The sequence below is a fragment of the Heliangelus exortis genome, chromosome 26 (assembly GCF_036169615.1).
Source record: "Heliangelus exortis chromosome 26, bHelExo1.hap1, whole genome shotgun sequence".
In the NCBI taxonomy this organism is placed as follows: Eukaryota; Metazoa; Chordata; class Aves; order Apodiformes; family Trochilidae; genus Heliangelus; species Heliangelus exortis.
In genome coordinates this window covers 3,273,888-3,298,729 of record NC_092447.1, presented here as the reverse complement: position 1 = coordinate 3,298,729, position 24,842 = coordinate 3,273,888, and the positions used below count along the sequence as shown (strand labels likewise).

General features: G+C 45.5%; 1 protein-coding gene across 12 annotated transcripts in view; it reads right to left on the bottom strand.

Annotated features, from left to right (window-relative positions):
• The window catches only part of GRAMD1B (GRAM domain containing 1B), a 111,288-nt gene that overhangs the window by 29,768 nt on the left and 56,678 nt on the right, over nt 1–24,842 (bottom strand). For 5 of the 12 annotated variants that reach the window (XR_011730683.1, XM_071769189.1, XM_071769183.1 and 2 more), the window contains 2 exons: nt 2,590–2,800; nt 1,001–1,021 (listed from right to left, as the gene is read on the bottom strand). Coding sequence is in view for 10 of the 12 variants with exons in the window: in XM_071769189.1 (XP_071625290.1) it covers nt 1,001–1,021; nt 2,590–2,800 (232 nt within the window). In the remaining 2 variants the exon portion in view is untranslated. Of the gene's footprint in view, nt 1–1,000; nt 1,022–2,589; nt 2,801–12,366; nt 12,807–24,842 lie in introns of those variants that run through there. The other 7 variants (XM_071769185.1, XM_071769187.1, XM_071769182.1 and 4 more) reach the window with 4 other exon arrangements.

Sequence of the window (24,842 nt, the reverse complement as noted above, 5' to 3'; positions counted from 1 at the left end):
CAAGCAAAAGACAAACTGGCTAAAAAAAAAAAAAATACAACATGAAGAAGCTTCCAGCAGACACCAGCAAGGTCAGGATGGTTACAAGACTCCTTATGACCAAGGAAAACCAGCATGATAAACCTCACTGAGAACTTTCCTGGAACTAAATCTAAAGCACTGACTGGGGAAAGGCCAAGGCTTTGGTTTTGTGGATTATGAAGACACCCAAGTCACTCTGAGCTGAACTTTACTTATATACACCTGGAAATGCCAACAGCCTGGCACATTGTCCAGCAAGCATCCCATCTGTGCTTCTGAGTTTAATTCTCTTCTGAGGGGAGCAGAGATGTGAGATCAAATCTCACAGAGCTTATCTCCAATCCAAGCACCCACAACAGGATCCTCTACTGATTACCTTTCAAAGTGAGCCCATGAATTCACACAATTCATTTGGGACAGGTCTGTTCTAACAGGTTTAAGCTGGGTTCATTTGAAATCACTGATCTTTAATATTTTCATCACACAGAAAAGCGTGCAAGGGTGGTAAGCTGAGATCACTGGCCACAAGACTACTATTCATCATAAAAAGCAGGCAAGAAGCTAAGAAGATCAGCTCTTTTTTCTGGAAGGCATAAAAGTAAGAAGAGAGGAAAGAGAAGGGATAATGGTGCTGTTCAGCCTACCAAAGCCAGCAGATTTCTCCCTGCAAAGAGAGCAGCTCACATCAAGGGAGAGGGAAAACAAACCTTAAAACCAAGTCTAAAATCAGATGGAAGTAATTAAAGGAGTGTGATGAACAGGCCAGTTCTCACACTGTGTGAGCAAATATTAACAAGATGCCAGTGATAGAAGTGAAACCAGCTTCTCAGCTACAGGCATGGGGCTGAGCTCTTGCTGACATTCTCACAGCAGCATCAGGAGAATGCCTTGCTGGGGTCACCACTCAGTACCACGGGGAGGTTTCTGAGTGATGAGACAACTCTACAGTGGGGGACAGGAGAGAAAAAAGAAGGCTTACTTTGGAGAGGCGCTTGTGTGACTTAATCGGAGAGAAAGCATGCAGGAATGAAAAGAGAGAAATTAAGGAAAGAAGAAAAATTACCTCGCAGATCAGGAGAAGGACAACCCACAAACCCAACAGGAAGCATTACCTCATCCCCCCCTCCCCTTTCCTCACAATAAGCACCATGAATTGAAGTCAAGCTTTAGTAGTCGCTGTGTTGGTAAAAATCACACTCCCACGGCCTTAAATCCCAGCACTCTGTGGGCCAGGCCAAGTCATCTCTGTAATTCCTCCTTCCCAGGGATTTCATTTTCCTGACAGAGGGCCCCCCACATCTGAACATGGTGTGCCCAGCATCCTGCCTGCCTCCCATCCACATGGCTTTCCTTTGGGGACAAGCTGCTGGTGACACCCGTGGGGGTGTCATCAGTGTTTGTAGCTTCCTGTGGGCACAGGAAATCAGTTTGCCCTCAAGAGCAGCCTCAGAACTGACAGGTCTCAAATGATTCATCTCCAAAAAAAAAAAAAACCAAACAAACCAATAAACCAAACCATTAACCCCTTCCTTAGAACTCTCATGCTTCCTCCTAAGAGGTGAGGGATCAGTTCAGCCCAGTGACTGTGGGCCAGGGAATCCTGTCTGTTACGCTGACAGAGACCACAAAGGAGAATAGATGAAGAATTCTTTTGTGTGTGACACAATCCAGCAATAAATTGGGCAAAGATCTAAAACTCAGCTCACAGGAGCCATCCCAGTTACACCTGTGACACTGTGAAGTTATTCAGGCTGAAAGACTTCACTTCAAAAAACCTGAAGGACTCAAGTGGCTCCTGACAGTTACCATCCTCTAACACACCACTAACACTGGGGTTATATTCAAAGGTTATGTCTGCCTCCCAAACCCCTCATGTATGTTTTTCCAGGTCCCACTGCTCACAGAAAATCCAGAGTCCCCAAGCCTGACCCCCTTTTCCTCAGTGCAGCACAGACAAGGTTGTTTCTAGCGTGGTCTAAACACAAAATACCTTCCTAGGTATTTGTCCCTAGGTTTCTAGGGACATTATCATCTACCCTGGCCAAGACAGTCAGAATACTGCTATGACTGGAGGCAACATGCAGAGGACTGGCAAACTCATTCTGTGCAACTTGAACCTCATCCCAGCACAGGACTGGAGACATTCAGGGGTCCATCACAGGCTGTCTGCACAGAGCAACTTTGATTTCTTCCATGACCCTTCATGATCCAGGTGGTAGAAATTAATTGCAACAGCTGATTTTCAAGGTCTTCCTTTAAACCATGGAGCTTCCCAAGGAACCAGGGCCCTTTCTGCAGGAAAGTCAGCCCACCTAAGCCACTATGGAACTGAAGTACAGGCCATCAGCAACGCCTGCACTCGGGTTGCTGAGAGGGTGGTAGAGCTGTGCTGATGTATGACCTATGCAAATGGCTCCAAGCTAGAAGGATTTTCAGAAGTGTGATGGGGGAAGGAGGAGGTAAATCAGCCAGAAAATAAAAGGCAGAGGACCAAGCCAGTGCAGGACAGAGAGTCTGGCACTGGGGACACGTGCACATCTTGACCAAAGCCATTTGCTCCCTCCTCACCTTGGAGTTCTTGGCCCCACTGCGGCCTGACTGGGAAGAACAGCTCCGTTGTACCCCCTGCTCTGGGGTGGAAGGGGATTTGTCTGATGAGTGGTCTGAGCCTTTTTCCACCATGGTGTCTCCTTGGGAGTCCTGCGGTGTCGGGGAGCGGGAGCGCTTGCGCAGGATGGGGGAGCAGGCAGGAGTGCTGCGGTTGGAGTTACTGGCAGTACTGCAGAGAGAGGGAGAGAAAGAGCAGGGTTAAGGATCCTCAGCTCGGACAGAAAGCAGCTCTACCCATGCCTTGAAGTGGAATGTTCCTCGTGGATTTCTCTGCTGGCACAGAGGGCAAATCCACCTTCCCGAAGCCACGCGCCCAACGCCACGCTTAGGGCTTTGTGTCCCCAGTAAGACTGTCACCAGTTATTTACCAGTGGCAGTGGGAACAGCAATGGCCTGCCAGGGGCTGTTCCCACTCTTCAATTCATCTCCCACTCTTCAATTCATCTGAGAATGAACTCAGTCACTCCTGTTGGCTCTGAGAGTTTGAAATGATGAGCTGAGCTTAGCAAACCTAAGCTCGCGCTCAGGAATGAGGAAGAAGTCAGAGTGTTCTCACTCCAGTCCCACTCTGTCCCTCCTTTATTTCATCAAGTATAACTGTTCTCAACAGGATGCACAAAAATGGAATCATATCTTTTAGGAAGCACTCCATTAAAGATCATAAAAAATGATGGGGATGGGAGGGGGAGCTGTGGTGACAGACAACGCAATCATGATTTCCTGTATCAAATCATCCTTTCCCACACCATTCAAAGCTGGGCATGAAAATGTTTTGTTATAACATAAAAGCTTTTATGGTTTAAAAAAATAAGTTCCCCTTTCATAATGGGGAAAAGCGAGGCCTTACAGAGTTTTATGGAAATGATGACACATTTGGGGGAATGGAACCTCTCATCTCATATTTTCAGCAAATGCCCTAATACTACATCAGAAAGCAGCCAGATGTATTTATGTGTATTACATGTATTTACATAGAACAGGAAAACCCAGATTTCCTCACTTTTCCTTCTCTTTTGATGCCTCTCCTTCCTGCCAGACACTTCAAAATACACATCCAGATGCTCCACAAAATGCTACATCCAGTTTTCCCTACAAACTTCATTTCCTTCAGCAGTCACATCCACTTCTGACCAGCCTGGCCAGCTGCTACTGCTCAGCTCTGCAGCCCAGGTTCTGGTGGAGCCCGGGCTGATCCAAGGATAAACCTTGAGCTAACTTGGCCATGCTGAGCCCTTACAGTACCCTGCTATCTTCTGGGCACCAGAAAGCAGACCAGCCACATCTGAGCCACAGAAGAGCAGGCAAAAGAAGAAGGATAAGGGAATTACAACTGTTAAGGGGTGGAATTAAAGAAGTTAGTGCAATTGGACCCTTAAGGGATATAATTTAAGCTCAATTATATTTAGCAAACTAAGTTTGCTTCTTAAAATGGGATGTACAGTGAGGGACTTCAAATGGATCATTTCATTTCTGAAAAGCTAGAAAAGCTGAAGGCATGCCTGAGCTTCATTAATTCTCAGATAAAAATCACATCCACCTCTTAGCTGTGAAAATACCAAACAGATTTTACAAATGTTAGTTAGCACATACAGGTAGATAATGTCATACACCCCCTCCAGAAGTTACTAGGATTAGTTTGGTTTGGTTTAGTAGTAGATGAACTGGTCTCAGAATTTATTCTCTATTTATTCACTGCATATGTTAACACGTGAGTGATCAAACTTTCCTGAAACAATCTGCAGAAAGCATACAACCAAGTTGCTTACACAAACATTACCAGAATCAAATTTCACACTCAGACACACAAGGAGCTTGCAATTGTCAAGAACAATAGCATGGCACTTCACAGCCAACCCTTGGAAGATATTTTCAGGAATATAAAGTGTGGGAGTACAGGTAGATAATGAGCAGGCTAGAGCAAAGGGGTTTGCAAAATGTTCTGTAAGCAGGAAGAAAGATGGATGAAAATTACAGGTTCTGCTCTGTTTCCTTTTTTGACTTAATAGACTGAGAATCATACAGATATAGAATAATCAAAAGCTGCTCATTCAAATGCCACATAAACCCCCAGTTAGCTCCAGTGAAAAGACCAGAGGAGTAATTTACCCTCCTTAGCTTGTTTCTTTACAGATCACACCTAAAAATGGCACAGCTCATGAGTGAAATCAGCCAACAGCATCCTCCCCTTCCCTGGTCAGGACTCAGGTACACTGAATACACAGCTGCAGCAACAGTCAAGCTTTAAACTCTCCAAATCATATTTGAAACAAAAGAAAAGAGTAGGCAAAAAATGAGCTGGACCATTTCCCCAGCAGCATTGCCTGCAACACTTCAGGTGTACCACGAAGCAAAATTATCAGGGTATTTTTAGCTTGCTGAAAAGTACAGAAGTGTTGGGTTTCTCCACAGGCTTCAAGCTGATTTGGTTAAAATGGGCATTTTACCTCTTCTGTCCTCCTGCTGCTACTTCTCCTCTACACACTGTTTTAACAACCTAACATAGCTGCACCCTGTGTACAACTTACAACCAGCAACCATGTGCAGAAGGTGCTGTGTAAATGGTCCTGAGACCTGAAGTTCACCCACGGTGCTTCCAGAGGTGGAAATTATTTTGAATTGCCATTCCTATGGTTAAGAATTCTAAATTCTGACACTGTGATGCTCATGCTGTGCTTGTGCTTATCTGGGATGACATCAAATTTCCTAAATCTTTTCCCCAGAATGCTTGATCCAACATAAACTGGTTTTGTGCCCAGAGAGACAAGGCAAGAACTGGAAGCCCATATTCCCAAGTCACATTTCACTGCACTTGTTGGAACACACAGACCCATTACTTTTCTACAGCTCTACAAAACCTGAATTTATCATCCACAACCTCTTTCTCATTTTCAGTTCATGGAGTCCACACTCACAAGTTTCACTCTGAGTTTCAGCTTTACAAAGACCAAGTCAAATCCAGCTGAGGTTTTGCTTGCTCCCAGGTTGCAGTTCTGAAGGAGCACTGAGTTTAAGCACAAAATAACCAGCTGAAAACCAGGATACAGCTGCACATACAGCTGTGCACGTGAAACTGGGATGAAACCTGCTAAAAAGCTAAAAAAACTCCCCCAAACTAAATCCCTCCATAGATACTGGGTTTGGTACATACGGATTACCACTTCTGTGATAAAAAAGAGAATTTCAGAGGCTCTTTCTTAGGTTTTCCCTGCAGCCAGTGGCAGAGCTGATCAAATTTAGGAGGTCTGACTCCACTTCATGCTATCTGAGGTTTGAGCAATGCTGGATACTCACATGAAGGACCCATGGGTGAGCACATGGAGGCTCTGCCCATTCAGCCTTTCACCTCTACCACAACCCCCCCTCAAAACTGCAGCTCTGCCCCCCTCGTTTCCCCCTGCCCTGAGCCCCTCCAAACTCTCCCTGCTCCTGCTCAGTCCCTGAAGTTTGAATCCATCCCAAGGCACAGCCATGACAAACGCTTTCTGCCGTTGCCATGGCGACCAAAGCCTCCAATTGAACCAGGAATCAACGCCTGAAATGCCAAAACGGCTTGACCCACTTTGAAAAAAAAATAATAGTAATAAATAATGCTTTACAGACCTAATTGACCAGAGGGCATTCAGGGCCTCAAATACCCCTGCAGTGAAGCCTTTAGGAGATGCAACAGATTAAGTCAGGGACGGAACACAAACAAGCCCACCTAAGCAGCAGCCCCTTGCTCCTGGGTGAAACCCTTGCACAAATTATAAGAAAGGACAGAGGGCAGATGAGTTTTCTTGGTCTATATCCATACTGTGTCTAAGAGCAACACTTTGTCTTGGGAAATGAGCTGCAGTAAAAATAATATGAGTGAGTGTGACCCAGCTAGGAAGAGGATGAACTCTGTCCAGTCAGATGGAGGAGAAGCCTCAGGATGTGGAGCAGCACAGGAAAGAAGGGTGATGGAAAAAGGAAAGACCATTTGGCAAGGCATGGACAAGTTTACCTGGTGACACTCTGCCCTGGACAGTTCCCAAAGCAAAGGCACAGGGCAAGAAGCAAAAAGGCCAAGCAAGACAAGAGGGCACAAGAGGTCTCAAGTTGTGCCAGGGGAGGTTTAGGTTGGACATGAGAAAGAATTTCTTTCTGGAGAGGGTGCTCAGCCATTGGAATGGGCTGCCCAGGGAAGGGGTGGATTCTCCATCCCTGGAGATATTTCAAAAGAGCCTGGATGTGGCACTCAGTGCCATGGGCTGGGAACCACGGGGGAGTGGAGCAAGGGTTGGACTTGATGAGCTCTGAGGTCCCTTCCAACCCAGCCAATTCTAGGATTCTATGATTCTCCTCCAGCAGAGAACTTCCCATGAAGACTGGGACCATTTGGTGAACAGAGACTTCAGCAACCCATAGCTTTTGGCACAATCTGTTCTCCACAAGCTCTTCTTGGGATTCTTACAGCTGCAAAGGAACCCTGAGGACTCTTTGCAGTGTTCTACTGGAGAACCCAACACAAACCATGACTTTGTGTCTGTTAAATAAATTCTGTCCGGGTGATACTCAAGCAGTTCTAAATTGCCATGGAAGTCTGTCCATCCTATGGGATCCTCTGAAACAATCACTGCCTGACACTACAACCACAGAGCCATCCCTGGGCTCCAGCCAAGCCTTTTCCAACAGTTCTTTCCCAGATGGGACATGGCCCCGTGGCCAGCAGCCACCCCCCAGGCACAGCACAAGGAGCAGTGTCACAGCACCTCTGGCTGCTCTGTGGGTTGGGGTTTGGTGTTTTCCTCTCAGGTAGTGACACCACAGCTCAGGAGGATGCACAGCAAACCCACTGCAATCTGCCAGTTGGAGGATGTGGATTAGAATGTAGCAAGGAGTAATCACTGTGTTCCAAAGAGTACCAAAGGATTCCTAACTAGGAGAGCAGCTCACCTAAAAAAAACCAGAAAAAAAAAGCAGCTTCAAGCAGAGGATGCTCCCCACCAGCTTCCCAGGTGGCAGAAGCACATTGATGACACCATGGATTGTAGGGTGTTTCTAAACCACTTAGGGCATCCTGAAGAAAGTCCTGATCTGGAAAGCAGCCTCCAAGTCCACCAGAGTTCTCAAAAGCACTTGTTTCACAAGAGTAAAACTACTGAGGATGCTCACAACTCCCCTGACATTCCTAACAATGAGAGCAGCTCATCTAAAAAAAAAAAAAAAGAAAAAGAGGCAGCTTCAGGCAGACGATGCTCCCCACCTTGGCTGGGATCACCAGTTTCCCAGAAGGCAGCAGCACATTGATGACACCATGGATTGTAGGATGCTTCTAAACCACTTAGAACTTCCTGAAGAAAGTCCTGATCTGGAAAGCAGCCTCCAAGTCCACCAGAGTTCTCAAAAGCACTTGTTTCACAAGAATAAATCTGCTGAAGATGCTCACAGCTCCCCTGACATTCCTAACAATGAGAGCAGCTCATTTAAAAAAAAAAAAAAAGAAAAAGAGGCAGCTTCAGGCAGACGATGCTCCCCACCCTGGCTGGGATCACCAGTTTCCCAGATGGCAGCAGCACATTGATGACACCATGGATTGTAGGATGTTTCTAAACCACTTAGGGCATCCTGAAAAAAAGTCCTGATCTGGAAAGCAGCCTCCAAGTCCACCAGAGTTCTCAAAAGCACTTGTTTCACAAGAGTAAATCTGCTGAAGATGCTCACAGCTCCCCTGACATTCCTAACAATGAGAGCAGCTCATCTAAAAAAAAAAAAAAGAAAAAGAGGCAGCTTCAGGCAGACGATGCTCCCCACCTTGGCTGGGATCACCAGCTTCCCAGATGGCAGCAGCACACTGATGACACCATGGATTGTAGGATGTTTCTAAACCACTTAGGACATCCTGAAAAAAAGTCCTGATCTGGAAAGCAGCCTCCAAGTCCACCAGAGTTCTCAAAAGCACTTGCTTCACAAGAATAAATCTGCTGAAGATGCTCACAGCTCCCCTGACATTCCTAACAATGAGAGCAGCTCATCTAAAAAAAAAAAAAAAAAGAAAAAGAGGCAGCTTCAGGCAGACGATGCTCCCCACCCTGGCTGGGATCACCAGTTTCCCAGAAGGCAGAAGCACATTGATGACACCATGGATTGTAGGATGCTTCTACACCACTTAGAACTTCCTGAAGAAAGTCCTGATCTGGAAAGCAGCCTCCAAGTCCACCAGAGTTCTCAAAAGCACTTGTTTCACAAGAGTAAATCTGCTGAGGATGCTCACAACTCCCCTGACTGCAAGACTGGGGTCACATCTTGGGCTTCATTCTGGGAGCTGTTGAACACTGTGCCCCCAAACCAGCAAAAAACTCAAGCAGGTGTTTGACTCTGGATGGAGAGGCACTGAAGTCTGTGAGCTGTGCTTCCATCTTCCCTAAAGAGGAATGAAGGAGGTGCTCAAGTCCAATAAAGAGCTCTACTGATAAAGTCTGGAAAAATGAGAGCTTCAAGGCCAATAAAGCACCTCAAGCCTGGCTGTGGTACAAGAAGAGTTAATTCTCCTCAGAAAGGGGCTGGGGGTTAATTAAACGCCTACAAAGATACTTTTCTGTGATACAGGCTGACATCAGTGGAAAAAGATGAGATTCAGAAACTCATTATGCAGTCTAGAAAACAGCAAGCAGATGGTAACTTCTGGTCATCACCAACCTACATTTACTTCAAATTGATAATCTGGGAATGAAAACCTCCACGGGCAATTCCCTGGGCTTGCCATTGCTCTAAAGGCAATAACAAGCCATACTTACAATAAATCTCCCAGTTAAAAACATAAAAAAAAAATAAAATAAAAGACAAAAAGGAAAGCTTTAAATTAAAAAGCAATGACACCTCTAGAGCTGCACAGAAACTGAGCAGTATTTCACATCAGCTGCTTTAAAAAGAATAGTAAGAATACTATACCTAATGGATGCTTTTTAAATAACTGATTTTTAGCAGAAAAGTCCATCCTTGTGAAAGATTTATTCTGATTATTTCACAGAAGAGTGTCCTCCTCCTCTGACATTGAATAGCATGTTTACAGATACGGAATATAAAATTAATGCAATTATTATGCTTCAGAGGATTAGCAAATCACTGCAAGCATTAGGAAGGAATTTGCCTTCTGCCCAGACAGAGCACTGCAAGGTTGGGGAAATGTATTATTCACAATGTCATTGTCTCTCTCTGAATCATCTGATACTGGTTACCACTAGAGACAGACTATCAACTCTGATGGACAAATGGGCTGGTATCTTAGAGAAGCTCCCACTGTGCTGTCTTTGAAATGACCCACCACTCCCTTCCTGCTTAGAGTTATTGCAAAATTCCCAAGAAAAACTTGGAAAAAGCTTTCAAAATAGAACGAGGCAGGTCGTAATAATACTGTCTGATAATGCAACAGTCATGATTTTGAAAGGATCATTAATCTGCAGAGCACCAACACGTGTTATGAATCAGACACTAAACCCCTCCATCACTCCCAAATTAATATGGTTTGCTTTGCTCCAAAGCAAGACAAACCACATGAAACAAAGCATGATGGAAAATTTAATGAAATCTGGGAAGCAGTAAAGGGGAAATAACGCAAAACAAGAATTTCACATCCTTCTGAACCTGATGGATGTCTCTGTGTCAGACACAGCCCCAACGTGGTCACCTGCAGGTCACAGTCTGTCTGTACTTCCAAAGGAATAGCTACAGGCTCTGTTTCCTCTCCTCCCCACCACCACACCAGTGGCTTTTGTAAAGAACAGCAAGAACTGCAACATCTGATGCTGTCTTCAAAATCTCAAGGCCTGGAATTTAGGATGAAGCAGAGCTCACAACGATTGGTTTCAAACCAAAGACAAGAATGGAGGGCACTGCTGGGCCATCCCTGTTGTCAAGAAAGGGTCAGGGAGAAAAATGCAATGTAACATGAAACAGTGATAAAGATCTGTGCTCATTTTGGGATGAGGACATGGGTGTGACACAACTCCTAGATTACCTCAAGAAGAGCACAAGTATTCTTCCTTTCTGCCCATCTGCTGCTAAAATTCAGCAAGGCTATGAGCATCCCAGGATTTTTTCCCCAGCACAGGTAGCATCCCCCTGAACACACTCCAGTCTTGTGGCAGGGGGTTTATTAACCACAGATCAAATGTCTAATGAAGCCTCACCCCACATCTTATCAGAGACAAAGTGGGGGTGGACAGAGATATTGTGTATCTAAGGAGCAGAAGACAAAGCTGGAGCTTTACATCTTCCCACTCACTCCTGCTGCTCATCAGTGTCAGCTTCCACAAATTAATGGTGGATGCTGTGATCAAATTGATTTCTTTTGCTCATGCTCTGATGTTTCATCCCTTTATCAGTCTGGAAACAGCACCACAGTAATTTCACATCCCCTCACTCTGATGTTCTAACCATCCAGAAGCCCTGTCCAGCTGAAAGTTAAAAATAGAGAGGGCCAAGAGCTGCAGCTGAAACTGGGGAGAGTCAGACACCCTCAGTGCAAGAGTCACACACAGTCCTTTGTCTTAAGGACCTGGTTCAGTTTTGTCCCCCCACAGGGCACATTCTCTCTTGCTTTATCCAGCTTTCTGGTTTTCAGTGGCATGGGCAGCTGGGGGCTTCCCTCAGCAGAACACTGGGCATCCAAAGTTACTGCACTGATGTGAAACAGATGTCTGAGATTCAGCTTGATGAAGCAAGGAAACAGGAATACATCCTGTTTACTGGATCACTGATTTCCATGATGAGCAGGACAATGCTGGTCACCAGTAATCTAAGAAAAAGTAATTTTTTTAGTCTGAATGGGGATTCATCTCATTCCCACTGTCTACAAACACACACAGTGCACCAAGCCCTCATTTCCTACTGCTCTCACCTGCCAAAAAAAAAAAAAAAAAAAAAGGCCACCTGTATAGACACCGGAGGACAGCCTGAAAAAGTGGCACAAAACAAATTCTGTCCCCCCCATCACTGCAAACATTTAAACAGAGACAGAAATGCAAAGCTGAACCAAGGCATCAGTCTGCATCCTCTGAGCCCTTTTCAGAGCAACAAGAGCACATGGGCAAACAAATAAAGTGTATTTCAGCAGCCCCTGCCCTCCTGTGACACCCACCTCCTGTCACCCAAGTGCCACCCCCTCTCTGCCTCTCTCGGGGTGCTGCCCAGATGTTATGAGAGTAATGGGAGCCCCTTTGGGGATGGGGGATGGGGAGAGAGTGGGCGTGAAGGGAAAAGGAGGAGGGGTGAGGGGAATGAAAGCTGAAAGAAAAAAAAAAAAAAACAAAACAACAAAACAGAACAGATTTGCTCATCGGTTGTTTCAAACAATCAAAAAGGCTGCTTTAGCAGTTCCACTGGAGGAGAGGTAGGGTGTGAGCATGGGGGAGAACAAGGGAAAAAGAAAAGAAAAAAAGGAATCAGCTTGTGGAAGGGAAAGGAACCGAAGCATCTCTGCAACATGATGTCACGCTGCCTGCTTTCAAGTCCCCCAAACAGAAAGGAGCAGCAGCAGCAGCAACAAACATGGACTCCAGATTTAATCTGCCTTGAGAGCGTCTGTCTGGGGTGGCAGATTGGATCAGCAAACCTGTGCTGGGCACGCCGAGCCCTCCAGCTCCATCTTTCACACACACAGACGCACAGGGACACGCGTGGCACACACATGCAGAGCCTGCAGGCAGCACAGTTCCACACTGAGAGGGAGAGAGGCATCGGGAGAAGGAACAGGAGAGGAAGGGGAACACTAACCTGGTAGCCATTAGGGACCGGAGTGCAGCGCGGAGCAGCTAGGATTTCATTCATTCATGCACTGGTGGGTGGTGGGGGGAGAGCGAGGGTGGGTGGGCCAGTGGTGAGGTGGGAGGGTACTCACCTCCCGCACCATCTCAGAGCCCTTTCCCGCAGGGAAAAATGGGAGAAGGGGGTGCCTCGGGGGGCTCCTCACGGCCACCCAGAGCCCCCTCTCTCAGCTGCCTCGCATCCCGCTCGGGCTGCTGCCATGGCTCAAGGCTCTCTTCTCCCCCCCTCCCACCCTGCTCTTGGTGGTTCTGCCTCTTGGCTTGGGCTCCTCTCCTCCTGGCTCTTGGCCTGGGCTCTTCTCCTCTTGGCTCTTGGCCTGGGCTCCTCTCCCCGTGGCTCCCAGCTCTCCCGCACACGCTCCAGCACGCGCGCAGGGACCCACACGCGTGCGCGCACGCACCCAGCCCGTGGGCTGCAGCTTTACATAATGCAACCCCCTCCCTGCCTTCATTATTCACATTTGCCAGAGGAAAAAGGGAGGGGGAAGGGAGAGGAGGATTGGTCCTGCAATTTTTTTTTTTCCCCAGGTCCCCCAAAATCACGGCTGTTGCTTTCACGCGGCGTTCGTAAAGTTCGGCAAAGCCGACGGGTTCGGGTCCCACAGGTGGGGGGAAAAAATCCCCCCGTGTTCATCCTCCCTGTGTGCACACACATGTGGGAGAAAGTTTTGAAACCTGTAAACGTGTCAAAACAAGAAGAGCAAGGAAAATGACACCCTAATTAACTGGTAAACTGGATTATCTAAACTGAATTAAACACTGTGAGGACACACTCGGTAAGGTGACCCCGATGCAATTTAGTTTGCTTCATCTAGGAAGCTGATTTGGTTTCATTTTTCGTGCCTATCCATGTGTGAACAGGCCTAGGATTTTTAAAGAAACATTATCAAGCAAAATTGACAGTTCTCCAGCAATATTACTACATGGTATTTCTTTGGGGGGCATACACACTGCACCCCTACACCTCTGCCCATGGACATCTTTATGCCAGAAAAAGGGGAGGAAGGGCTTCAGTACCTCTCAAGAGCTTTCCCAGTATAATATGAATCACACAGGCTGGAGGATAAAAAAGAAGAGAGGAAAACAACCAACTAGCCTGCACTTTTCCTTCCAATCTACGAAATCAAACCTCGTCTGTGCAATCAGACAGAACTGATCTGGAACATCTCCTGTACTGACACAAGTGTCCACGTGTCTGCTCTAATGAAAAACTTCCTCAGATAATTACATGTCCAGAAGTGTTGGAGATTATAAAGAATACCAAACAAAATGAATCCCTAGCACAATCACAAGAACTGGCAATATTTGCCAGGATTTTTGGAAGTAAACAATACTAACCACTGTGACTAATTCAAGGCTAGATTATCCACCTGTGGCAAACAAGGGTTTGTGGTTTCCTTCATTCCTGTTTGGTACCAGAATCAACCAGAATCAATTCCGGCAAGTCTCATACCTTGCACTTTGAAGAGATATCTGAATGGTCCTGTTTTGTTTTATTCTCTCTGAGTTGTTCAATGTTTTTTTTCTTCTGGTATTCAAAGATGCATGAAAATAGTTGGAAGTGTGGTTCCCAGCCTCTCCAACTTCTGGTATCATGGAATGAATATTAAGGCTTGAACAAGAGATTATTTTTCAATAGTCATATGAGAGCTACACTACCCATAGGCTCTGATGAAATTCAGTATATATAATATGGCTACTTCAGATCTGGAACCAGGAAGAATCTGCAAAAGCTCCAAGCAGGCCATGAAGTGGTAGATGCAACACATGAGACCTATCCACTCTTCTGTCTGGAGAGAAGATGAATCAAATGGAAAGTTCTGCTTCCAAAAGCACTGTAAGAGCAGTAGTAAAAATGCAAGACTTAGAGAAAAGCTCCTTAGGCTTATCTGGGGTGGCATGCAAAAGGCCAAGTTAGGGGTAATTTGAGAAATCACACGACACTTCAAATGCTTTACAAACTTGATCAGGGCATCAAAACTTCAACCCAGAACTCCAGGAAGGACAAACACTCTTGTTACACTGCTGGGTCTTGGCAGCACCATTCATGTCCCTGTGAGGACAGCTTGTTTCATGTAATGCTTTGATAATACTGCATTGGGAAGAGGATCTTTAAGGGCATTTAAGGAAGCTCTTCTGAACATAAAGCCACAGGTTCCTGTTTTGTTCAAGAGCTGCAGAATGCATTTTATGTCAACCCCCACAGTCCAAAGGAAAAGAGACTACCAGGACTTAGAGAAAGGAGAAAAGTCATACTACAGAAGCACTCCCTCCAGGGATGCTCTTGTTTGGAGCATGGCTCCAGGCTGCTCCGTGCTGATGGAGGCAGAGCTGTACCTGCACTGCCTGATGGACTGAATGTCAGGGCTGATTTCTGCTCTGCTGCCTCAGCCCCAGCTGTAACACAAGCATCCTCATACATATTGTATCTCCCAGGTGAGAGGGAAGGATGAACTGTCCAAGAAATTAAAGCCCAGGGCTGACAATAGATCCATGTGAGACAGCCCAATGCCTCAACATCCAAGGCATCCTGAGCAACAAGTGGTTTGAGATAAACTCTGCACCCAGCTACAGCAATCTTACCCTCCCTGTAAGCCACACCAGTGATACACAAACAAACAGCAGTCTTGAAAAATCTGTCTGCAAAACGTCTGGAAACAACGAGCACCTGGATTTGCAAACACTGAGCTCAAACCCCACAGAAGGTGATTTTCTGCTAAACACCTGTAAGTCAGTGTATGGACCCTGCTTTTGAATGCTCAGCATTGTACAGGCTGAGCTCTCCAACTGGGACATGTGGTCCTTTTTTCTAGCTCCTGATCAGACCATGGAACATCCTTCCAGCTTCCAACATACAAAAAAAAAGGTGCCATTCCTCAAACCCCACAGTATTCAACTGTATTAAACAATAAGCAGCATTGCCAGAACTCTTCCCTCTCCCCTGCAGAAAATGGGCTCCTAGGCAGGTACCAGGAGAAGCAAAAATCTTTTCAGAGTACTCGTAAATTACAATGGGATTTTCATGGAGCAAGATGCAGTCAGTGGCTGCTAGGAGAGCACGGATTCCTGGAATCATGGGGGATGAAGGAGCCAGGCAATCATGTGCTGGAAAGCATGGAGAGGAAGAGGGGGGGGGAGGAGAACAAGGAGAGAGAGAACAAAGTGTCAACATCTTAACTGGGACACACAAAGAGCCAGTTCTTAGTAAGAACTTAATCCAGGATTAACAAGAGGTCAGCTACCTCTGCAAGGAGACTGCACTAAAAGGAGCTAATTAGCTCTCCTTAATTGCACAAAAGAAACCACACAGAACTAAAGACATTCACAGGTTGCAGATCCCACCTCACCTAGGAAACAGTGCCCTACCTGTTGTCCTCAGCACCAGGCTCCAAAAATCACCACCTGGAAAGCCAAAAGCAGGGAAAGTGATGCTAAGGAAGGGGCTGTGGGGAGTTAGGATCAGCATCACCAAGGGAAGTGTTTGAGCAAGAGCCTCCATCACACAGGACAAGAATTTTCAGCATGGACACTGTCTTTTCTAGGCTGTCCCTCCAGCAACCACTGTCATGAGACACATGGAATGACCCAAGATCCCTATGGTAACTACAGCTATCACTTTCATAAACAGTATTATCCATGAGGATATTTAACACAGTTTTAGCCCTCTTTAATTCAGCGTGATCTCTGAAAATGAGGAGGAAGGATTACACAAGTAGAACCAGGCAATTTTTCTCTGGGGGCCCAACTCTTGCCCAGTGGATTAAGGTTCAGACTCACATCCCAACATGGGTGGGCATCACATCCTGGTCAGAATAAATGGACAGCACAAAGCAAATGCATCAGAGATCAGGGACAAGTAACAGGGACAAGAAACCACTGGTTCAGGATGATGCAGTGGAAAAGGCTGCCTGAGCTGACCTAATTCTTTGCCTTGAATTTCTAATCATAAAGTACAAACACACTCCTATACCCTGAAGTCCTCTGCCATTTTCCACTTGATCTTAAATCATAGAACCATAGAAAGTTAGGGGTTGGAAGGGACCTTAAAAGGTCATCTAGTCCAATCCCCCTGCCAGAGCAGGGTCATCTCTCTTCCTCTGAACCAATTACATGTTCTGTTCTAGTGCACTCCTGATAAGCTGGTGCACACTTTGCCCCAGCAGCACTAGTGCTGCACTGACAGATAACGTGCACAGCACTCAGTGTGCTCAGAAATGAAGATTAACAAGCACCTCAATGACTCCAAGAGACATCTCTGAGCACTAATAAAAGGAAGTCCCATCTTTATTTGGTTTATAGCACCCTGCAGAGGGCTGGCAGCTTGCAGCAGACAGGACCCTCACCCTGAGGAGCTTCCATTGCAAGACTTCACCTGCAGAGTGCAAGGCATGAAGAGCAGAGGCTGCATTGATTTCAAACCCCACTGCAATGAAGGGATCCACTTTTGACCATCAGGGTTGGTTGGAGTGCATCCCAGCTGCAAGATCAGCACCTTTATCAGAGGATAAAAGAAATATAACCTTCTTTTCTTTACCCCTTCAGGATGGAGTTAAAATACCATGCCATTGGACTTTCAGTTACATTCCCTAGGTAGCCACCAGGGGACGAGCAGCAGCAAAATGTCACCTCAAACCCAACACAAATAATTCTGTTCTTTGCTACCACTCTGAAGATGAGGAAGCCACATCCCCCTCTGCTCCCAGGAACTGAGCAGCAACCCTCATACATGCTGTTCCTATGCAAGTTCAGCACAAAGAGAGAATTCCCTGACATCTGGATAAAGCTTCAATAGCTGCCATTGGAAAGAGCAAAATGCACTTTGGCTGCTCTGTGTCCCATCTCCTGGTACAGACAGTCCCCACTCCTTCCATCCCCTCCATTCCCTATTCCATGCTGCACTGAACTGGAACATCTCAGACCCCTTTATGAAGAGAAAGGGCACTAAAAGGGTTCACTCTTGCTCTGGGGCACTGGCTGGTGCCATGTGTGCTTCTATGTCATATAATTCAGCTACAGCTATGCCAGCTTCTCCTTGCTTCCAGACTGTTCAAATCTGTTTATTGCAGCCAAAATCAGCCCCCTGAAGCCTTCCCCCAAAGCTCTACCCCAAGTCTCTGCCTTCAGAGTCATCCTGAGCCCACCTCTGATCTTCAATCCTGATCCCCATTTACACCCATTGGATTCATCCCCACTCTCACTGATTGACTTTCTTAACCTTGCTTGACCCTTTCTTCCAGGATGGTCTCAGATTCCAGCCATCATCTGCTGGGCTAACCCAGAAACTCACTAAGCAGCTACTCAGTCCAGAATTACTCACATGGAGACAGAACACTGCTCCATCAGAGCCTTGCTCAGTTTCTTTCCACCCTGACTTTCATTCCTCAGTCAAACCCTCTGGATCTCCCACCCAGCCCTGCGTCAGGGCATCCTTTTTCCTGAGGAACTGCCTGACCTCCCAAGGCACACACAAACACAAAGGAACCTGCCTCCACAGGAAAGGAGTCCTCCTGCCTGCCTGGGAGATGAAAAACCAAGAGTAAAATGACTGCCTGGCCACCTGTCACCACATCACCTTTCCCAGGGAGCAGTTTTGTGTCTGCCCTGCTCCTCTGCACCCCAATTCTGCAGCCTCCCCTCAAACTGCTGCTCTGCAGGGGAAGGGACCACGAAACCATTGAAGGATCTCAGTGCTCTGATGCGTTTTCTGCTCTCCAAAGTGGTTGCCAGAAAGATTCTCTGCTCTGATAACAGCTTGGCATGAAAAAACAAAGCTGCCTTTGCAACTTGCTAGCCAGCTCTGGCATCCCAACTGGCTGCTGCCCACTAGAAAGCACCCACTGTCTCTTTAAGAATGCTCTGTATTCCACACCAGCAGAGCTCAGTTAACCCTGCCTGCTCCTCACTCCACTCACTGATGACATCTCTGCCATTTCCAGACTTCCCTTGCTCTCACCTACTTGCTCTCCTGCCCTGGCACAGCTTCTCCATGTTCTTGCACATCCCTGGCATGCCAAACATTTTTTGCTGAGGCACTTCACCAGGATTTCATAAAATATTCCTGTGCTCCCATTAATAAAACCCACCAGGGAGTGCTCCTCTGACAGCATGGACCTAAGCATCTCAATTACCTCTACATTCAACTTCCTTTCTCCCACAAAGCACTCTTCTCTGGACTACTTAGTGATTTCTGCACCAGAGGGACCACCCATCCCTCTGTAACCCTTCCCAGGCACGACACAAACCACCTCCTTCCCTGCCAGCACCAGGAGAAATGTCTGTCTTCAATACAGAGGTATTTTCAAAGACAAACTCTCTGAAAAGCCATCTCTCCAGAGGGGTTATAAAATGCAGAAGGTAACACTGCCACACGAGAAAAAAAAAATAAAGTCTCTAATTGATTCTATTTGGGGCAAAGCATGAAGAGCACAACCCTACTGCTACCCTTGGGTTTGTACCTACCCCAAACACAGTAACAGAGGGAAGAGAAGGTCATGTCCAGCAATTTAAATAACTGAGAAAGCAAGAAAGCAGCACAGCTCAGCAAGGTAAAAGCACAAAGCAGATCAGAGGAGTTCCAAAACCCTCCAAGTGAAACGTATCCATCTGATTTCATGAAGGAAATCTTGCCAAGTGGCATCTAAATAATCTGAATTTCTTAATCTAGGCTGTGGTCCTTGAAGAAACAAACATCCTTATGGCCAGAATGGTATTTCTACATCTAAACAAGACACAGGCTGCTCTGGGGCAGTTCCAGGGACTCAGCTGGACAAGTCCCCTATAGGAGGTGCAGGGGATGGGGCTGCCTGGTTTCCATTTCTGGTGTTAGCTCTTAGATCAGCAGAGCTGGCTCTCTTGAGAGAACTGTTTTAAGTTGTAACAACTGATTTTCTCACCTAAGCCAAGCACCTGGTAGGAAAGGTTGCTAGTACATCTTTATTAATAAACATTTTGAAAGTAAAAACACCTTTAATTGCTGTGTGCCTCATCTGCAACCCAAGCCTAACACCTTTCTTCTGCCCTTGGTCCATCTTGCCTGTTTAGGGTGTAAGCTCTTGAGGACATCTGGAGATGTGCAGGAAAATCTCCCAGCACACCAAGGCCCTGCTTTTAAGAGCCTCTCTTACTGTAAAACACCACATTCTCAGAACCAGACCCATTTCCAAAATCAGTTGTGTTATTACCTGTCTTTGAAACTTAAAAGAATCAACAGAGAACCTATTCTTCCTGTTGGAAAAGTTGGGAAAAAAATAATATACCAGGGATTTGAAGCAATTATGTTGGTTTATTGCCTCAAACCAGTCACAGAACTTCTTTCACAGCCCACAGCTAAGCCTTCCAAACCTCATTCCTAAAATGTACATCAGATTGCAGCCCCCCACATGAGGACACCACTGCCTAATAGCTGACAAAAATAAATTCCAGGTTTGAGGGTTGCACAGCCAATAAAGTCCTCATGAGCAGAGGGCACTTCTTTCAGACCTTTCTGGCTGCTTTATTTCCACTCCTACAAAGTCAGAAATATACCAAAAATTACAGCTTTAGCCTTCCACCAACTTTCTAAAATGCCCTTGTCTCCAGTGCAAACCTTTTATTCACAGCACTTCGTGTGTCATCACCATACAAGTAAGGGATGAGACCTTACAAATGATTTCTCTGGAATTCTCAGGCTTTGCCATCTCCTCCCCCTGTCACTGAAAAACACAGCCTTGCTTGCTTAGTGTTTCATTAAAGGAATGACTCTAGTTACAGAGAGCTGTTCTTACACTAAAGATAAATGAGTTGTCCTTCCTCCCCAGACAGCTAATTTTGTGTCTTATATTATGTGCATACATGGACATTTTTTTTTCAGTTACCCAATTTGCACTCCTGAATATAATACCTCCTTTTTCCTCCCCAGGTCTTTTTCATTCAACTCATTTTCTCCCCTCTTCTTTTTTCTGTTTTTTTTCCAGTTCCAAGGCCCAAACTTAGGTGTGGTCAAGCAACATTCTTCTAAACCTGGTATTCCAAGTGGTTTGAAAATGATTCAAAATATATATACTCCAAATATATATCTCCCCTTCCACAAGAAAAAAAAAAATTAAAAATCTCTTTTTCTTTGCTCCTTTGCCATATGCTTAGAGCAGTTGTGACACTGTCAAATGAGAATGACAGCATTTTACATCTTGTGTTAGCTGAAAACAAGCAGAGCATCTGCCCTCAGGTCACTTGGCTGTGACCACAGAGAGCATCCTACCCAGGAAAAATGGTTACAGAAAATAAACCACTGGAAAATGTAAAGTACACTCAACAGCAGAAACCTAAAACTGGCAAAATGGAAAACTTCAGTAAAGGAGAAGCTCAGAGAACATTCCACCATCTTCTATTCAGCAAGAGAAGAAGAAAAGCTCCTGATTTCTGTACAGCATTTGTTTGGGTCTCTCCATTTCCTGAACTTTGATGTTATAGAGTTGGTCACTATTATTGCTATTAGTTCTCTGTTTTATTGTTTGCTTTCACCAGACTCAAAACACTGAAATTAACAGTTGCCATTCATAATAAGTACCAATTATCCTCCCAGTGGCAGTCTGCCATTAAGAAACTTTCTAACCAGGACTGAAATCAGAGGGATGCAAAGGGAAGCTCCAAGCATCAACACAGCAGCTGCTTAATCAACCAAAGGAATACCATGAACTAGTGTCAAACAGAGACAAAGACTTCTGTTCCCAAGGGGAATTTCAGTCCCCAAATGTTGACCAGGACAGGACAATTCTTACATAAAGTGCCACAAAAGTTTGGATGGCAAGATTCTGCTTTTTCAGCCCTTGACCATGGTCGCTCGCCCTGAGCAAGGGGAAATTTTAAGTAGGTGTTGCCATTTAGTTCAACAGACCCTTTAACAAGCAGAGGGTGAATCACATGCTGCCCAAGTGTGGAAGACTGCTCAACATACCCTTCCTACTCCTTGTCACATGTTAAAAATCAGGCTGCTTCAGGAGCAGAAGGGGAGAAGGCAGAAAGGAATGGCATGGCTCATTCTGCAGACAGGGAAACTGGGATGGAGGCAAGATCACAACCAGTCAATGGCAAAATTATCTGCTAATTTTCAACTACAGCTTCTTCTTGACAGAATTTGCCTCTTTCCAGGCTTTTTCCTCCTGCATTCATCAGGAGAAGAATCTCAGGAGAAGCCTCACTGCAGCCTCATTCATCTGAACTCAAGGCCTTGGGCAAGCAAAGGCTGCAGAATTCCAGAATGGTTCCAAGCAGTTTGCCCTTCACTTGACATTCATCAGGCTGCTGAAGGACTGGAGAGAGAGAGAAAGGTGATTTTACTGTCTGATAAGCAGGAAAGGCAATTTTAGAGCAAAACAAATTATTGGGATTCAATTAGCCAAAATAATCTGCAGCCCAAGGAGAGATCTGATGGGGGGAATCCGGGTGCTGGCAGCAAGCTCTGCAAAGCACAGCATCTTCAGGGTGTGAAGTCAAAGAACTTTTCTGTCTAGCTGCCCTCAGTCAGTATTTATATAGTAGAGAACAAAATGACAGATGTTCATCCCATTTTAAAGAAAAAATTCATGCATAAAGCATACCACATCACAAAAATCACTAAAGGGGTACTTTTGCCAGTCTGTCATCAGACAGAGCTACAAGCAAACCAAATCTCAGATCAAAGGCTTCATAATGACTCAGTTTTTCTTCAGATAGTCTCCTTTCACTGTAATTTGGTATTTTTCACTCAGACTTTTATACCACATCACCACTGAAGGTATTAATTCAGTGTGCCAGCATGCAGCCCAAGACATAAAGTGGTAATAAGACCATCTTGGTTCTTTTTCTGGCCCAGTTATTAACACTGAGTACAGTCTGACCAAGTCAATTGCATGCCAGACTCTTCCTTGATGTTAGGACTTTTGGTTAGGCTTCTAACTGCTTACTACCACTTCCCACTATTGAAAAGTTCAAATATTTTTAGCACAAAACCTGCTGTTAACCACTTGGCTGTACTATGAAACTATTTAATCTACCAGTCCTGTTCAAAGTAGCCTTCAGGTCACTTTACACAACGTTGTAACATTTCTTCCTGTTGAGAAAAATTGCATTTTATGGACAGAGGTTGAGTCAAATTGTTCAGATTATTCTGGATGCAGGGAGAGATGCATGACCTATTAATAGGATTTCCTCTTCCTACCACATTGACAGCAACCAGGAATGTTCTGATTGCTAAGATCCATTTGCACAACTTACAATGAGTGAAAGCCTCTTCTTTCCAAAATCCCTATTTATATGGATGTGGGTCACCTTCCATTGTTTGGAGTGGAGGATTATCAGCACCTATTTTTCCCTTTTCAATAAAAAACACGAAGAGAGATGTAAACACAGAAAAATAATCAATGAAGACAGAGGAGAAAGGAACACTGAAACGTAATATTTTAACCTGTAACATGAAGGTCAAACAGCACCATATGCACAACAGCACAATTATGTAATTTCAGTAGAACTATTTTGCTTGGCCTCCTCCAAAAAATAGAGGAAGAACTGACTTGGAAATTCCTCTTCCATTTGCAATGCAATGAAACAAAGTTCACTCTCACTGCACAGGGCAGCTCCATGGGTCTGCAGCATCAACATGAAATTGAAAGTGATTTAAACAGCTTCATTTCCTCACTGTGTAATTAAGGAGGCAAGAATCCTCACATCTGGTACCTTGCTGGATCACAGCAAGTCCAAACTCCATACAGCTGAGGGCAGAACTGGTTCCTCCTGCCTCTTTTTCACTCTCGTGCTGTTTTGTACTTCAAAGAAGTTGCAAGATTAGACTGTAAGGACAGAGCTACACAGGACTCATGTGACACTGTGACTCTGTGATACCTATGAACCCAGTTTCCTCCCTCTTACACACTGAGATGCTGATGGAATCAATTGCAGGGGCAGGTGTCATAACCCTGGTACAACCAACTCCTGAAGTGGCAGCACCCAGAACTGAAAGTGCCTGACGTTAATCCTCACTGCTCCCTGACATCAAACAACTTCTAATTTTAGCTCTGCTGTTCTGTAACCTTACCTAGTTCCCATCCCACCCCCACGACTATATAATAGATCCTTCCTTCAGATAAGTAGGGTGTTGGAACACGGAGAGGGTTTTTTTCTCACCCACAGGCACTAGCATAAAAATGAATTACAGATTTATTTTTAGGTAGAGCCTTTGGCCCTTTTTTTCTCTGTAGGTTCTGTGGATCAGAAATATTCCAATCAACAAATCAGCACAAGCAATGCAGAAGGAACCACAAAAGAAGGAAAACCAGATGAGCAGAGTTTTGTTCATCATCTCCTTTATGGGACATCCAGTTCAGCTGGCAGCTTGCTTTTCTCCCTGCCTGACACTTCAGTCCTTTGATTCTCATTTTTCATAAAAGATCCAACTGGTATCCATCTATTCTGGGTTATGAGCTCCCCAAGACTCCTGTCAACCTGATAACACCAAGAGAGAGCAGCACTGCCTGGGATTTGAGGGGAGGGAAAGCCTGCCTGCCCTGCTCTTGTAGTTTCTGGCTTTCTGAAACGTAAAGCTCAGGGCTTGGCTCATTATGGTCCCTCAGGATCCATGAGCTAACGGTGATGTAAGACTGGAAGCAAAAGCTCCCTCCACGTCACACCATAAAGCTGTACACAACATTATTAAAATATTACATTATGACACCAGGGTGACCTCTTAAAGCAAGATTCTGGGCCCTGAAGGGACACAGGTACATTGTCACCTGATAATAGCAGCATACAAGGGAGCAGCAGCATCACTTCTGACACCAGGGTGTTGCACCATCCCAGTATGATGCCTCACTGGTGCACCAGGGCCTTACATCATTATCCAATCCTCCCACATTTTGATGTCACAAAGCTGTGATGCCTCCACATCAGGATTCTGCTCTGCTGCAGTGTGCTGGGAGCACCTCAAACACACAGAGATGCTGTGGGTCGGTACCAGATGGTGATGAGATCATTTGGGGCAGAATTAGGAGGCATCCTGGAGGACATATGAGATGGTATTAGAGATCAGCAGAGCCTCCTGGTGCCAGAGCAAGCCTGCACCCAGGCTCAGGGGTGCCCAGAGGGTCCCTGGTAGAACGTGCTGCGTTATTTTGGGGAATTTAACAGCACGAAATGAATGGGTGGCCTAAAAACAAGGAGTCCTCTTCCTACCAGTGACAGAGGGCTGCTGGCTCTGTCCCTGTGCTGCTGCCCTTCCTGGTACAGACAGAAATCATGTGGCCTCCTGAGAACAGCTCCATAAGGAAATCTGCATTAACCCCAGCAGTGCCGACCAGAACTGCAGCCACCACTTCCACAGCAAGGACCAAAAGCTCTGCTTGTAGGACATAAGTATGACAATTATTTTTTTTTTTTTTTGTTCAGACAAATTCCAACCCTTTACAGCCATTTCATTAC